Source organism: Antedon bifida, chromosome 1 (assembly GCF_963402885.1).
Source record: "Antedon bifida chromosome 1, ecAntBifi1.1, whole genome shotgun sequence".
Classification (NCBI taxonomy): domain Eukaryota; kingdom Metazoa; phylum Echinodermata; class Crinoidea; order Comatulida; family Antedonidae; genus Antedon; species Antedon bifida.
The window spans coordinates 13,016,400-13,032,235 of record NC_136226.1 but is presented as its reverse complement, the minus strand read 5'-3'; the positions used below and the strand labels follow the sequence as shown (position 1 = coordinate 13,032,235).

The window sequence follows — 15,836 nt, the reverse complement described above, 5'->3', positions numbered from 1 at the left end:
ACATTTTTCTCAGGTAAATACATTTTTTTCAGACCCAATTTTTTGTGAGAGTGAATAACTATTATGTGACATTAAAATAACATATTCAACAAAAACATTTTAACAAAATATTTTTTTAGGAGGACAATAAATCTTTAACGATCAGCACCCCAACATAAAGTTCACAGTTGAATATGAGATTGACCATTGTCTTCCATTTTTAGATATAATGTTAAACAATAATGGTTCTTCTGTCGTAACTTCGGTCTTCAGAAAGCCTACCTTCACGGGTCTCCTCACTAATTTTAACAGTTTCACTTCCTTTTCTTACAAAATTGGGCTTGTTCGTACTTTGATTGACAGAGTTTACAAATTGAATAATTCCTGGTCTAGCTTTAACAATGACATTTCAACTCTTAAAACCATTTTAAGTAAAAACTGTTTTCCACTCAGTCTAATTAATGACAATATTTACAGATATCTTAGTAATATTTTTTCTCCTTGCAATGTTGCGTCAGTTGAGTCGATTATTGAACAAAACAAGGTTCTTTATTTTAAATTACCTTACAGTTTGCCAAATGCGCACAACAAAGAATCGACAAAATTACACGTAAATATTGCAAAGGTATTAATATTAAATTAGCTTTCAAATCATTCAAAATTTCAAACTTGTTTAGTCTTAAGGACCCTATCCCTGATGTGTTCCGCTCTCGTGTTGTATATAAATTTAAATGTATGGGATGTAATTCCATGTATATTGGTGAAACCATTTTTCAACATCTGCAGGATTCAGAACGGTGTAAGGCCCTCGCTAATGCGGGTTGCTTCACTGTTCTGGATTCTGCAGATTCCGCTTTCAAACTTAAGGTCAAGGAAGCCCTCCACATCTCGTGGAGTAAGCCTTTCTTGAACAAACAAATCTATAACTTAGGCGTCACACTTGCCATATGATTGGTTGTTGCCTTCATTTCTTGTTTCATTATTATGCTAATTACTTACTTATTTACATGCAATATGTCCTATTGGTATATAAGCACTATAGGCGTTGTTTACTGTTCTGATGATGAGAATATTTCTCGAAACATGTCACATTTACATTTTAAGGCAATTTGCCTTTTTATTAAATGCCTCGTTATAGCCATCCTAATTCTTTTATTTGTTTTCATTTTTTCGTTGATCACACATTAGAAAAAGTCATTCTTCTTTTACTTATTATTATAGAAATCAGTTTCTATGTCAATAACATCTTGTTTGATAATATAATGTTATGTTTATAATATAATAGTAGATTTGTTACCATCACATTCATCTTGGTTTTGTATATAGCCTGCATCACACTTGCATTCATAAGTTCCAGGTGAATTTATACACGTGGAACCTGGTTTGCAAAGGTTTCTGTTATTGGCGCATTCGTCAAAATCTGTAGTAGCAAACGTTACACAATTGTTGAAAAATTACGGTACAAATATAATCTATAGGCCTACACTGATTTTAACTTTTGTCATTCATTTACATTGATAAAAATTGATGATCTGTTGTGTTCGAGAATTTGAATAAATTATCGAAAGTAGTTTTAAACTTACCAGCACATATTCCTTCTAAATAGTAGAATCCGCTGTTACATCTACAATCGTTGATTTCTTCAATACATGTTGAATTTTCTGGACACACTTTTGTAAGGCACACGTCTATTTCTATACAAAGCAAAAACATTTGTTTCACTTTGAATTTTGGCAGAGTTTGCACTCCATAGGCATACTCCACACATTGTGGAAATTGTGAACATGTTTGCGGGATGTTATACTGTTACCATAAAGTACTTACTGTTACATATTTTCCCATCCCCTTCATAACCTTCGATGCAACTACACATATATCCTCCTTCAACGTTCCTACAGTTGGCAAATCGGTTGCAATTGTATCTCGCTAATTGGCACTCATCTATGTCACCACAATACGTCCCATTACCCGTAAATCCAATAATGCATTCGCAACTATAGAATCCATTTGTGTTAGTACATACAGAATTCATATCACATAAGTTGGTGGCAGTAGAACATTCATCGATATCTAAATAAGACAATAGTAGGATATTATAATATGTGTAAATCTTGTTCAATTTATCTTCCATGTATTGAAACTTTTGTAAATAAACTAGCAACATATATTTATTTTTTACAGGCCCAGAAGTCAAATCTTGAGATGAGTAACCTACAAGAATTAGGCCTATACCTTTGTCATACAAAAAAAAGGTTAGCAATCCTATTGTTTTTATTAATATTATACCATAATGATAATGAAGGTTGTTTGTTACCTATACAGTTGAATCCATCTCCTATAAATCCTGTTCGGCATTCGCACATGTAAGAACCAATTATATTTTCACAAGTAGCATATTCATGGCAGCCATTTGTAATGAAACATTCATTTATATCTGTAATTTAGTCAGTAACAATTTAAAATTAAAAAGCGCTTTAATTCCAATCTTCAATTTAAGAACGGTGTCCAGAATTATGTGATTTCAGTTGATCCAAGCTCTGAAATCAACTAGCATATTATGTGTCAAAGTTAAACGTGAGCTTGTGAGAGAAAACAGGCTTACATCCACAATCAAATTTAGAAAAAAAGCTTAAAATCATACCCATACAAGTATATCCATCTCCAGTATAACCATCATTGCATGTGCAATTATATGAGCCAAGTGTGTTGTTACATACGGCATCGCTACTACAGTTATTCATTGCCAACCCTATACATTCATTTATATCTGCAATACAAATAATAATTGTAATTTTTGGATATGCAATACTGTTTATGACATTGTGTAATTTAAATTGTTATAGAATAACACTAAAAAACACTTCTTACGTAAAGAATGTATTGGTTTATAGACAAAACAGCAGGTTTTTAAAAAACTTACCGACACATTCACTTGATTGTTCAAGTTGTTGTAGTCTGTAGCCGACAAAGCAGTAACATTCATATCCAGGAGCTGTATTCTGACAACCCTGTTGACAATTGTTGTCTGCATTCATACACTCATCAACATCTGAAATACATATGAAAACACTTAATACTAAAGGATGTCACATATTCAGATGAAGCAATGTGCGTTTCATCTTGCCTAAAAAACAAAACGGCACAGAGAAGAAAGTCTGAAACTAATGCCTTCTCACACAGAGTCATTCGTTTTCGTCATTGTAAGCAGATAGTATTGTTCGGATGTATATAAATAAAACCTATGTTTACATACCCCAGCACTTCACTCCAGTGCCATCAAAACCCGTAGGACAAGCTGAGCATGTAGCATCTATAGCAGGAGGAAGCCTGTCAACGCATGTGACGCCTGGGTAGCAATAGTTGTCTGCACATGCATCATAGACCGTCCCACAATCAGATCCAACATACCCAGGTGGACACACACATTCAACAAGCTACAAAGAAAACAATATGCTTGTAGAACGAATTCTTGACAACAATTTGAGACTTTTGAAACTATGACGGAAAGGACATTAACGATATCGTACTTACAGCAAACTTATCAACATTTATATCAGATTCAGGTCTTTGCTGGTTATAGTTGCATATCCCGCCATTGTGGCACTCACACAAATAAATGATTGGCTGAAGAGCTACTGTTGCAAATTTATCATCAGTAGCGATGAACGTAATTTGCGTCACGGAACTACTGAATGGAGTCCAGGTAAAGAGTCCAGCTGATCAAGAAAAATAAAAGAGGATAGAATCAGCTTTCAGATTGATTCAATACATTAATTGTCTGGTTAAATCAATATGACTTACAGCTTCTTTTTCACATTCACTTTCAGATTAGTTTCAAAGGATTATTCACAAAAAAATCTATTTTTTTAATAGTACTTACAGTCTATGTCAATGTTCGCTTCTTCTGAAGACGTCAGCAAAGAATAGGATACAATGCTCCCTTCTGGGTCAATTGCTGTGATATTCAAATGAACTGATTGGTTTACCTCTACCCTCAATTCCTGTGGTCCATTAAGTATACGCGGAGGAAAGTTCTCTGTAATGACACATAATACAATGATTCATGTATAATACAACACTACTAAATGTAAATAAAATCATCTTATAGCATACATAGAAACGATGTTTCCTACTTTTCAGTAAATGAAAAAAAAGCCCACACATTTACCAAGTTTATCCGCAGTATCTTTGTTTATATCATTGGTAGTCTTTGTATTCATAGCAATGTTCATGTTCCCTGTCACTAACCCATCATACAGACAACTAACGTCCTCTCCACATATATCAGTAAAATTAGCTTGAATTCCAATTTCCATGGAAGACATTAAGTCGTCGAGAAAAACTGGTACAAACTGAACATTATTATAAGTATTCCAACTTTCCCCTTGTGTATAATAAAATAGAGAAGTCTCTGGTGTTGTTCTCCCTGAAAATAATATTATTCAATAATTAATTATATTCTAAAACATTTTACTTTCCCCTTGTGTATATTAAACTAAAAATAGTATTATACAAAAAATAATTATTATCTAAAAAAACATTTTAACTTTGTTTAGGCCTAATATTTAATAGTAACATGAAACTGATATCAGTATCAACATTTACAATTTTATTTAACTTACAAGTTTCTCCATAATCGAATATTTCTTGTTCACTACTATCTTTTGGCAAAATATCTCCATTCTTGTATGTGAAATCATCGTCTGTGTTACCATTCCAAACTCCTATTTTTTAAAAATAACAATTTATATTTAACTATGCAGAATAAACAAAAACAAACCTGTCATTGTTTGAACATAATATATCATGTGATCAAGCCTAAATCAAACTAAATCGATAGTATGGCTTCGTTTTTACATCTGTAAGAGAATCTATACTATGAGAGAAAGTTCTTGATGCATTCTGTTCTACTACACTCCAAATAAACATTTATAATCAACAAACTTCTTACTACCTTACCCAGTAAACCTATTGTTTTGTTCATAAATCTGTCAGGAGTTGAAACTACAATTTCCAACATGTTGAAGAGTGGGGAGACCGATATTGCAAATTTAGAAGACCATAGTGCCACAATGTATTCTTTATTGTTATCATCGACTTTTAGTTGTACAGAAAAATTAGGATCTTCTGGTGGAACGTAAGGACCTGTTAAAAGCAGTATAATAAAGTTTTAATCAGTAGCCTACATATTAATGTTAGTATTACTTTCATGCAATCTTCCTAATAATGTTTTCCGGCCATGAAATTGGTTAATAGTTATGGAGATAGTTCAAGTCACCATTGGTAGTTAATACAATCATTTCACAACTAATACACGGTACAGGATATGTAATAATATAATTATTTTTTACCAGTTATGATATCAGTGCGATTAATTGAATCTGTCTCATTGAGAATAACTTCAAAGCCACTACTTCCTTTTAACACTATTTGAAACTATAAGAAGAAAAAAACATATTTGCTAGAATTTTGTTACACAGTGTTAAAATGGCATTATCGGAGCGTGATTTGAATATTTGATCATGTTTAATATGATCTTCCAAATCATAGTAATACCTTTGTAGACTCTGCTTGCTGTGCAGAAAATGCTGTAAATATGGTGGCATTTAGACTTTCATCAACCTTCTCAGTTCTCCCTTGCAGAACAATAAATCCATCATCCACATCAAGAAGTGTGTATTCTCCTAATCCATTGAAAGTAAAGTTTAATCCATCAAGTGTTTCAAGATGAGGATCACCAAACATCCATCCTAAAAAATGAGGTATCATTAAGTAAATCAAGAAAGTGCAACCCCTATTAAAAAAGAACCTTTGGAACATAACAACAATCCTTACCGGTTTTAGGAGGAATGTATCCTTCACATTTCCCAGCCGGTCGTTTTTCAGCATACATATTACATAATTGTTCATCTTGAGATGCTCCACAACAGTAGTAACGTGGATACAAATCGTCATCTATCATTTAAAAAAAAAGGAAATATAGGATTTCAAGTACTAATTAAAGTATTGTAGGCAAAATAGAATTTTGTATAAAGTTCAATCAATCATAGCAATCATAATAAATATTTTATCACATAAGCATTAAGAACATAACATTTACCAATGTAATTTTGATATTGATCAGAAAGAAATGCATTCCCTGTTAGAAATTGATGCATGAGTACAAAGCTACTGGATTGAGTTGTTCCAAAACCTTCAATTAGTGAATGATCGTCCCTGTAACAGCATTGCATGCCCGCTCCATTACTATTTGGTAGTGCAGTAATCAAACAGAAAGGGGAGCCTATAGAAGGTAATAACAATATTAACGTTGATAATAAGAAAAAATTACAGAAAGGCATAATAACACTGCATGAAATTGCATCGTATGAGCAGCTGATTTGTGTTTGCCATATCATAAGTATATATACCAGGTGTGTTTCACCTACCAGATAATTTTTCTATATTAGCCAATATATCATCATCCAATTGTGGATCCAAGTCGGTGTTGTTGTTACTTTGTGAATACGCCAGATCACCACTACCCTGACTAAAGCCACAAGGACACGAGCCTAGCTCTCCAATCCATTCGTCATTTTCTGGCTGCCTGGTGTACCATTCTACACACTTAAGACATGGATTCACTGTATTTTCTGTATTGCTCTCGCTTCGATAAATCCACCTTCCTCTCAAATTTGTGTTTCCATTTATACTATCTGGTTTATAGGCGTCATTCATAGATTGAAAGAAATCCGACTGCACATTCACTAACGCGTCTCCGCGGTTATATCCAATTATCAAGTTTTTATTCACTATAATAGATGTATCCCATAACATTTTTGGCTCCTCAAAATTGAAAAATATATATCCATATATTCCATCTGTTATCAAAGCTGCTTGGAATGTGTTTGGCTAAAATAAATAAACATAAATTAAGCATAAAATTGAAAAGTTGTACTTTTGACCTGATGAGTGTGTTAGCCCTGCTAGCATACGAAACAAATTTGTAGTGAATACAGTACCATGAAGTAACCAAGTTTTATTTTTATTAGTTATACATATCTAGCTCTACCAATGGTATCAAGCACTGTAACCGGTTATCTTTTTCTCGTAGACAATATAATATATATATATATATATTTGTATATGTATTAATTGTTTATTTTAACAATAAATGAATTACCTTTTCATAAGTGTAATTTACTAAATATTGAGGGACTTGGTACCAAGTAACAACCAACATCCAAGTTCCATTAAACTGTAAATTACTGGTATCCTGATTATTTTGAATTCTTTGGTTAGCATCCATAATAACAGAGTCATATGTGTCGTGGACCTATAAAAGTAAAACTAGATTGTATGTCATTATGACCAGATTAACATAATACATAATACATTGTCAAAACTGTGTAATATTTAATAACAATTTTGTTTTTAGCATGACGAGTACATTACCTGATAATAGACATCACCATACTCTTGAGTTAGGTCAACGTCGGTCCAAAATGGTGCAATGAGCATAGCTTGAGCACTATCACCATTAAACCCATTGTCGTATGCATTCGGATATCCATATTTTTCTGCATTTTCTTCAATGAATGCGATGACACCATTCTCGGTAAACTATGTCACACAAAACAAACAATATGTTTATAATTCAGGTATTGGTCCTAACTACATACGGCAATAATAAATAGTAAACATAACGAATTTCTGACATCAAACGGAAGTTATCACGGCCAATTTACACAGACGAGCGGTAACGGTAAGCGGAAAACGCGTAGCTCGTCCCACGTATAATATGTATCTATCCTCAGCGGGTTACAGCTCAACCACCCGCTCTGTGTTTTGTGTTAATATCATAAGAAATTGAAATTGGACTATTCTATTGAATTTGTTTTTGAAAATCGATTAATTAAGAAAACACATTCTATATGGCAAGATTCTACTCATCCCATGCATAATGTATTTGAGGTGTTACGTAGCGGTAGACTTTACCTACAAATAGATTTCGTAACAGCTTTTATCCAGCTGCCATTCGGGAACTGAATGCTTGTCAATATACCGTACACGAGTGATGTGACACTTTGTAATTGTTAGTTTTCATTTATTTCTCTTTTTGTATATCTCAGAGCAAAAATGTGTATGTATATTTTATATGCAAATGACAATAAATTAAATTAGATGAATGAATGAATGAATGAATGAAGGCATAACATAGGTTATATATTTGTGTTACCGTTTAGCATGACTTTACTTAACACATACTTACATACAATTCTTTGTAAAATTTATTTCCATATGGGAATCCACACGATGGTTTAAATGTGAGTGAAATCAGTTCCGTGCCATTTGTTGAATCATGATTTTCTCGTAAACTTGAGCTTGTTTCTTGGTTGTAGTCAAAAAAGGTTTGTTCTAAAAATTAGAATTCTATCAAGATTAGTGTTTTCCTGGATTGTATATATAAAATAAAACTGGTATTATCATGTTTATGGGTGTACTACACCTGTCTCCTGTCATAATATTTACCGTAACACGTTATTCCGTCGCCTGTATAACCATCGTTGCATGTACAGTTGTAACTTCCAATTGTATTATTACAGGATGCATGCACATCGCATTCGTATTTCGCTTCAGTACATTCATCAACATCTGTTGAGTAAGTATTATAAATATATAGGGTTCATTCCATAGCACATGTAGTTACACAAATAATAAAACATCATATTGTCTCATGGTGTAGAAATCCACATGTTCAATGGGCTAAATTGTGAGACAGAGAATGTTATAATTATGATGATGTATTTAATGTTAAACTACTGAAAATGTGAGTGCAACATGTTGAGAATTAAACATTTGGACTATATACATTTCAAGTTAAGTCACTATTTTATACCTGTGGTGCAGTTTGCATCTTTCCACTGTTCAGGGCAAGTACAGGTATATTGTGATACACCATCTAAACATGTACCGCCATTTAAACACGGTTCCGATTCACAGTCGTTAATTTCTATAAAGGAAAAAAAGTTTAACGTTTTGTGTCAACTTCCCCATCCGAAACAAGGTGGAGCGGGATTGCAGATATACTGTATGTTCTAAACCAAAATTAGTAATCTGGGATGTTTTATTGGCAGTAACAAAAATGAACGTTCCAATGACTTTTCTTGGTGTTATTAGTACAGTTAACGGTCATGCTAATTCTTGGCTCCCCTCTACTATCTATTAATAAGGCTAGCCCAAGCAATATTATTCTTTATAGGCCTACTCACACAGTAGACATATGCAACTGTCAGTAGCCTAAAACTAAAACTAATACGATGGTCATTTAAATAGTATATCACATCGTGTATTCTTTAAAAAGATATATTTGGTTACACTGATTAATTTTAGGGCTAGAAATTGTTAGTATCAAACAGTATCAAAATATGTTTTAGACGAAGTAATTAATTATTTGCAATGTATAAATAAAAGGAGAAATATTTACCAACGCATGTAGGGATGACTTCATTGTATTTTCCATCATCACACATTAGCGTTTCTCTACCAACTAAATTGTATCCATTATTGCACATAAACGAAACAGTTTCTCCGTGGTCTACTGAACCATTAGGGACAACTTGACCATTGCTTGGTGCAGTTAAACTATTGCAAACCTCTGTTTAAATTGAAATGTATGGATGTGAATAATAATATATTGGTCCACGTCATCCAACTATTAACCACATTAAAATATGGCAAGCCTCAAGTATTATTATATCAATATAAAAGTGTAATTCATTACAATAAAATACATAATATAATAAAAAATTGTATACTAATACTCTATTTCGAATACTTCAGACAGCTGAAGCTTGCCATATTGACACATAATGTCACTTGTTATGCTCTGTACATTTCGTTATGTAATCTAAATACTTACTATGACATTGTGGAGATTCATTTGACCATTTTGTGTTGTTGCAAATACTAGTCCTATGACCAACTAATGTATACCCTTGTAGACACATGTAAGTTATGGTCTCATCTGGTTTATATTTAAACTTGAACGGTACAAAATATCCATTAGGATCATTATTGGGAAAGGAACAAGTCTCTGAAATTTGAAAATTGAACAAAATTCTCAAATAAGTTAATTCAAAATAAAACTGATATAATAATACAGAAAAGATATTTTCACAATTGGATGATTGGTTTTGACCTATATTCAGAAACTACAATCAATATAATATTATTATATATATTATTATACATATTATATTATACCCAATGTTTGCATTTTAATATTATATTACTTTGTTTATTACATCATTTTCATTATTACACATTGTTTACAAACCATAACAGATGTCAAGTTCTTCATCTTCGTTATTGACACAATCTTTATAATCATCACATAAATAATCATATGGTACACATTCTCCATTGCTACATTGGTAGTCATCACTTTTGCAAACTAAAGGTAGAAATAAGGAATTTTAATTAAAGTTAGAGGAGTGTTATTACAAATGTTAAAACATTGAAAATAAGAATGTCATTTTTATTTTTAAAAGGGATGTATAGTAAATTTTGTTTCATTTATTTTATAAATACGGCTACATCTGTTCCTGGAATGAACTGTAACATACTTGTAAGATAAGATAAGATAAACCTTTGTCATGAACACAACAAGGCGAACATGAAATTTGTTTTTCCTTGATGCTTAAAACACATACAATATATAAAACATTAAAAATATAAATACAATACATTAAAAATATATAAGTAAACAGTTATATTTACAAAAGGAATAAAAAAACTTTGAAATGTTCAGTTGGAAACATGTATAGAATTGTGGACAAATGATTTCCTACATCGAGTGGTACTGCACATTAAAGCACGAATTCTACCTGATTTATTAACAACATTAACAATTTTTTTTACACCACGACTCAAACTACTTAAGTGTATTTCTATACTCATATTCACAGTTATACTGAATTATACCCGTACCAACAGAATCATCTGCATATTTAACTATACTAACGTTAGTACTTTCAATGTTAAAGTCATTTGTGTTCAGACAGAAAAGAACAGGAGAAAGAACACATCCCTGAGGGACACCAGTGTTAGTGAAAGAGTACTAGAAGAACGTCCACCTATCCTCAATGAGTGTAGAAACATTTGAATACATTTATTATTACATACAATACACATACCTACTGAACAGCGACCAAGCTAATATTTTGCTACAAAAATAATACAACGTTTGGTTACCATTAGCTCACTTGCGTTGTACTTACGTCATTACGTTGCGTCCAAGTAGAAACCAAAATTTACTTACCACACCCAGCTTCTTCGGTCTCATCATATCCGTTAATACAGTCGGTGTGTAAATCACATAAATAGGATTTTGGTATGCAAATAGTACTGCCAACACACAAAACCTGATCTGTAGGGCACTTTACATCTGTAACAATTACATAAATTACAAACTAACTACACTAGAATGTGTTCAAATAAAATATACGTAAGCACCAGATAAAAATTAAATTCGATTTAAAATGATTAAATTATCAATTAAATAATCCTATTAAAATAATACCCTACCTGGAATAGTTGTAAAGATGGTAGATAACATTTCAGATGTTGAGAAGGTCTCTTTACGAGTATATTCAGCCGTGGTGACATATGTCGTTTCTATACTGGTTAAATCAGGTACAGTTGTAGAATACATGGTTGTTAAATCATTAATGACAGTTGTACCAGTAATTAAATCATCTATTGTAGATACATCTGCAGTTGACATATCAACACCCGTTGTTGAATCGAATATGGTTGTAGAAAGTACAACTGATGTAGGGTCTGCAAGTGTTGTTTTATCCAAACCTGTTGTTGAGTCAAACAAAGTGGTTGAAGTTTGGATTGTTATACCTTTACCAGTAGTAATGTCAACTGTTGTAGAACCTTCCTGTGTTGTTATATCCAAACCTGATGTTGAGTCAAACAATGTGGTTGTTATACTTTCATCAGTAGTTACGTCAACTGTTGTAGTATCCCCCTGTGTGGTTAAAACCACACCTGTTGTTGAATCAAACAAAGTGGTTGAAGGTTGTGCTGTTATACCTTCATCAGTAGATACATCAACTGTTGTAGAATGCTCCTGTGTGGTTATACCCACACCTGTTGTTGAGTCAAAAAAAGTGGTTGAAGGTTGTGCTGTTATACCTTCATCAGTAGATACATCAACTGTTGTAGATTCTTGCTGTGTTGTTGTATCCGGACCTGTTGTTGAATCAAGCAAAGTGATTGAAGCTTGTGTTGTTATACCTTCATCAGTAGTAACGTCAACTGTTGTAGAATCTTTCTGTGTTGTTACATCCAAACCTGTTGTTGAGTCAAACAATGTGGTTAAGGCTTCTGTTGTTATACCTTCATCAGTAGTAACGTCAACTGTTGTAGAATCTTTCTGTGTTGTTATACCCACACCTGTTGTTAAGTCAAACAATGTGGTTGAGCTTTGCGTTGTTATACCTCCATCAGTAGTAACGTCAACTGTTGTAGAATCTTGCTGTGTTGTTATATCCAAACCTATTGTTGAGTCAAACAATGTGGTTGAAGCTTGTGCTGTTATACCTTCATCAGTAGTAACGTCAACTGTTGTAGAATCTTGCTGTGTTGCTACATCCAAACCTGTTGTTGAGTCAAACAATGTGGTTGAAGCTTGTGTTGTTATACCTTCATCAGTAGTAACGTCAACTGTTGTAGAATCTTGCTGTGTTGCTACATCCAAACCTGTTGTTGAGTCAAACAATGTGGTTGAAGCTTGTGCTGTTATACCTTCACCAGTAGTAACGTCAACTGTTGTAGAATATTGCTGTGTTGTTACATCCAAACCTGTTGTTGAGTCAAACAATGTGGTTGAAGCTTGTGCTGTTATACCTTCATCAGTAGTAACGTCAACTGTTGTAGAATCTTGCTGTGTTGTTACATCCAAACCTGTTGTTGAGTCAAACAATGTGGTTGAAGCTTGTGTTGTTATACCTTCATCAGTAGTAACGTCAACTGTTGTAGAATTTTCTTGTGTTGTTATACCCTCAACTGTTGTTGAGTCAAACAATGTGGTTGAGGCGTGTGTTGTTATACCTTCATCAGTAGTAACGTCAACTGTTGTAGAATCTTCGTGTGTTGTTATAGCCACACCTGTTGTTGAGTCAAACAATGTGGTTGAGGCGTGTGTTGTTATAACTTCATCAGTAGTAACGTCAACTGTTGTAGAATCTTGCTTTGTTGTTATACCCTCACCTGTTGTTGAGTCAAACAATGAGGTTGAGGCTTGTGTTGTTATACCTTCATCAGTATTAACGTCAACTGTTGTAGAATCTTGCTTTGTTGTTATACCCTCACCTGTTGTTGAGTCAAACAATGAGGTTGAGGCTTGTGTTGTTATACCTTCATCAGTAGTAACGTCAACTGTTGTAGAATCTTCCTGTGTCGTTATACCCACACCTGTTGTTGAGTCAAACAAAGTGGCTGAAGCATGTGTTGTTATACCTTCATCAGTAGTAACGTCAACTGTTGTAGAACTTTCTTGTGTTGTTATACCTTCACTTGTTGTTGAGTCAAACAAAGTGGTTGAGGCGTGTGTTCTTATACCTTCATCAGTAGTAACATCAACTGTTGTAGAATCTTCCTGTGTTGTTATACCCTCACCTGTTGTTGAGTCAAACAATGTGGTTGAGGCTTGTGTTGTTATACCTTCATCAGTAGTAACGTCAACTGTTGTAGAATCTTCCTGTGTCGTTATACCCACACCTGTTGTTGAGTCAAACAAAGTGGCTGAAGCTTGTGTTGTTATACCTTCATCAGTAGTAACGTCAACTGTTGTAGAACCTTCCTGTGTTGTTATACCCTCACCTGTTGTTGAGTCAAACAAAGTGGTTGAAGCTTGTGTTGTTCTACCTTCATCAGTAGTAACATCAACTGTTGTAGAATCTTCCTGTGCTGTTATACCCACACCTGTTGTTGAGTCAAACAATGTAGTTGAAGCTTGTGTTGTTATACCTTCATCAGTAGTAACGTGAACTGTTGTAGAACCTTCTTGTGTTGTTATACCCTCACCTGTTGTTGAGTCAAACAAAGTGGTTGAAGCTTGTGTTGTTATACGTTCATCAGTAGTAACGTCAACTGTTGTAGAATCTTCCTGTGTTGTTATACCCACACCTGTTGTTGAGTCAAACAAAGTGGTTGAAGCTTGTGTTGTTTTACCTTCATCAGTAGTAACGTCAACTGTTGTAGAATCTTGCTGTGTTGTTATACCCTCACCTGTTGTTGAGTCAAACAATGTGGTTAAGGCTTGTGTTGTTATACCTTCATCAGTAGTAACGTCAACTGTTGTAGAATCTTCCTGTGTCGTTATACCCACACCTGTTGTTGAGTCAAACAATGTGGATGAGGCTTGTGTTGTTATACCTTCATCAGTACTAACGTCAACTGTTGAAGAACCTTCTTGTGTTGTTATACCCTCACCTGTTGTTGAGTCAAACAAAGTGGTTGAAGCTTGTGTTGTTATACCTTCATCAGTAGTAACGTCAACTGTTGTAGAACCTTCTTGTGTTGTTATACCCTCACCTGTTGTTGAGTCAAACAAAGTGATTGAAGCTTGTGTTGTTATACCTTCATCAGTAGTAACGTCAACTGTTGTAGAACCTTCATGTGTTGTTATACCCTCACCTGTTGTTGAGTCAAACAAAGTGGCTGAAGCTTGTGTTGTTATACCTTCATCAGTAGTAACGTCAACTGTTGTAGAATCTTGCTGTGTTGTTACATCCAAACCGGTTGTTGAGTCAAAAAATGTGGTTGAGGCTTGTGTTGTTTTACCTTCATCAGTAGTAACGTCAACTATTGTAGAACTTTCTTGTGTTGTTATACCTTCACTTGTTGTTGAGTCAAACAAAGTGATTGAAGCTTGTGTTGTTATACCTTCATCAGTAGTAACGTCAACTGTTGTAGAATCTTGCTGTGTTGTTATACCCTCACCTGTTGTTGAGTCAAACAAAGTGATTGAATCCTGTGTTGTTATACCTTCATCAGTAGTAACGTCAACTGTTGTAGAACCTTCTTGTGTTGTTTTACCCTCTCCTGTTGTTGAGTCAAACAAAGTGATTAAATCCTGTGTCGTTATACCTTCACTTGTTGTTGAGTCAAACAAAGTGATTGAAGCTTGTGTTGTTATACCTTCATCAGTAGTAACGTCAACTGTTGTAGAACCTTCCTGTGTTGTTATACCCTCACCTGTTGTTGAGTCAAACAAAGTGGTTGAAGCTTGTGTTGTTCTACCTTCATCAGTAGTAACATCAACTGTAGTAGAATCTTCCTGTGTTGTTATACCCACACCTGTTGTTGAGTCAAACAATGTAGTTGAAGCTTGTGTTGTTATAAATTCATCAGTAATAACGTCAACTGTTGTAGAATCTTCCTGTGTTGTTATACCCACACCTGTTGTTGAGTCAAACAAAGTGGTTGAAGCTTGTGTTGTTTTACCTTCATCAGTAGTAACGTCAACTGTTGTAGAATCTTCCTGTGTCGTTATACCCACACCTGTTGTTGAGTCAAACAATGTGGATGAGGCTTGTGTTGTTATACCTTCATCAGTACTAACGTCAACTGTTGAAGAACCTTCTTGTGTTGTTATACCCTCACCTGTTGTTGAGTCAAACAAAGTGGTTGAAGCTTGTGTTGTTATACCTTCATCAGTAGTAACGTCAACTGTTGTAGAACCTTCTTGTGTTGTTATACCCTCACCTGTTGTTGAGTCAAACAAAGTGATTGAAGCTTGTGTTGTTATACCTTCATCAGTAGTAACGTCAACTGTTGTAGAACCTTCATGTGTTGTTATA

General features: G+C 34.0%; 2 protein-coding genes across 2 annotated transcripts; both read right to left on the bottom strand.

Moving 5' to 3' along the window:
* Nucleotides 1-768: 768 nt before the first annotated feature.
* Nucleotides 769-2,375, bottom strand: LOC144834881 (protein disulfide isomerase CRELD2-like). The gene is made up of 5 exons (XM_078689861.1): nt 2,294-2,375; nt 1,804-2,049; nt 1,563-1,673; nt 1,277-1,399; nt 769-884 (listed from the first exon to the last, which is right to left on the bottom strand). The coding sequence occupies exons 1-5, from the start codon at nt 2,340-2,342 to the stop codon at nt 769-771; spliced, it is 645 nt and encodes a 214-aa protein (XP_078545987.1). The 5' UTR covers nt 2,343-2,375.
* Nucleotides 2,376-3,491: 1,116 nt separating this feature from the next.
* LOC144834874 (mucin-like protein) lies at nt 3,492-11,746 on the bottom strand. Its single transcript, XM_078689849.1, has 21 exons — nt 11,548-11,746; nt 11,282-11,407; nt 10,298-10,414; nt 9,881-10,054; nt 9,446-9,616; nt 8,858-8,971; nt 8,491-8,613; nt 8,231-8,376; nt 7,414-7,581; nt 7,142-7,294; nt 6,408-6,870; nt 6,080-6,262; nt 5,815-5,934; nt 5,536-5,729; nt 5,331-5,415; nt 4,939-5,124; nt 4,602-4,703; nt 4,148-4,405; nt 3,860-4,015; nt 3,588-3,695; nt 3,492-3,505 (listed from the first exon to the last, which is right to left on the bottom strand). The coding sequence occupies exons 1-21, from the start codon at nt 11,744-11,746 to the stop codon at nt 3,492-3,494; spliced, it is 3,360 nt and encodes a 1,119-aa protein (XP_078545975.1).
* Nucleotides 11,747-15,836: the final 4,090 nt, after the last annotated feature.

What these genes read in the sequence shown, in the direction of transcription:
- LOC144834874 (XM_078689849.1), bottom strand. Translation starts at nt 11,746, where the DNA reads ATGTCAACTGCAGATGTATCTACAATAGATGATTTAATTACTGGTACA. An exon ending in GACCGAAGAAGCTGGGTGTG is followed by an intron (nt 10,415 to 11,281) that starts GTAAGTAAATTT and finishes TTCTACCTTTAG; the next exon opens with TTTGCAAAAGTGATGACTAC. An exon ending in TGAATCTCCACAATGTCATA is followed by an intron (nt 9,617 to 9,880) that starts GTAAGTATTTAG and finishes CAATTTAAACAG; the next exon opens with AGGTTTGCAATAGTTTAACT.
- LOC144834881 (XM_078689861.1), bottom strand. Translation starts at nt 2,342, where the DNA reads ATGTGCGAATGCCGAACAGGATTTATAGGAGATGGATTCAACTGTATA. An exon ending in AGATGGATTCAACTGTATAG is followed by an intron (nt 2,050 to 2,293) that starts GTAACAAACAAC and finishes TGTCTTATTTAG; the next exon opens with ATATCGATGAATGTTCTACT. An exon ending in GGATGGGAAAATATGTAACA is followed by an intron (nt 1,674 to 1,803) that starts GTAAGTACTTTA and finishes TGCTTTGTATAG; the next exon opens with AAATAGACGTGTGCCTTACA.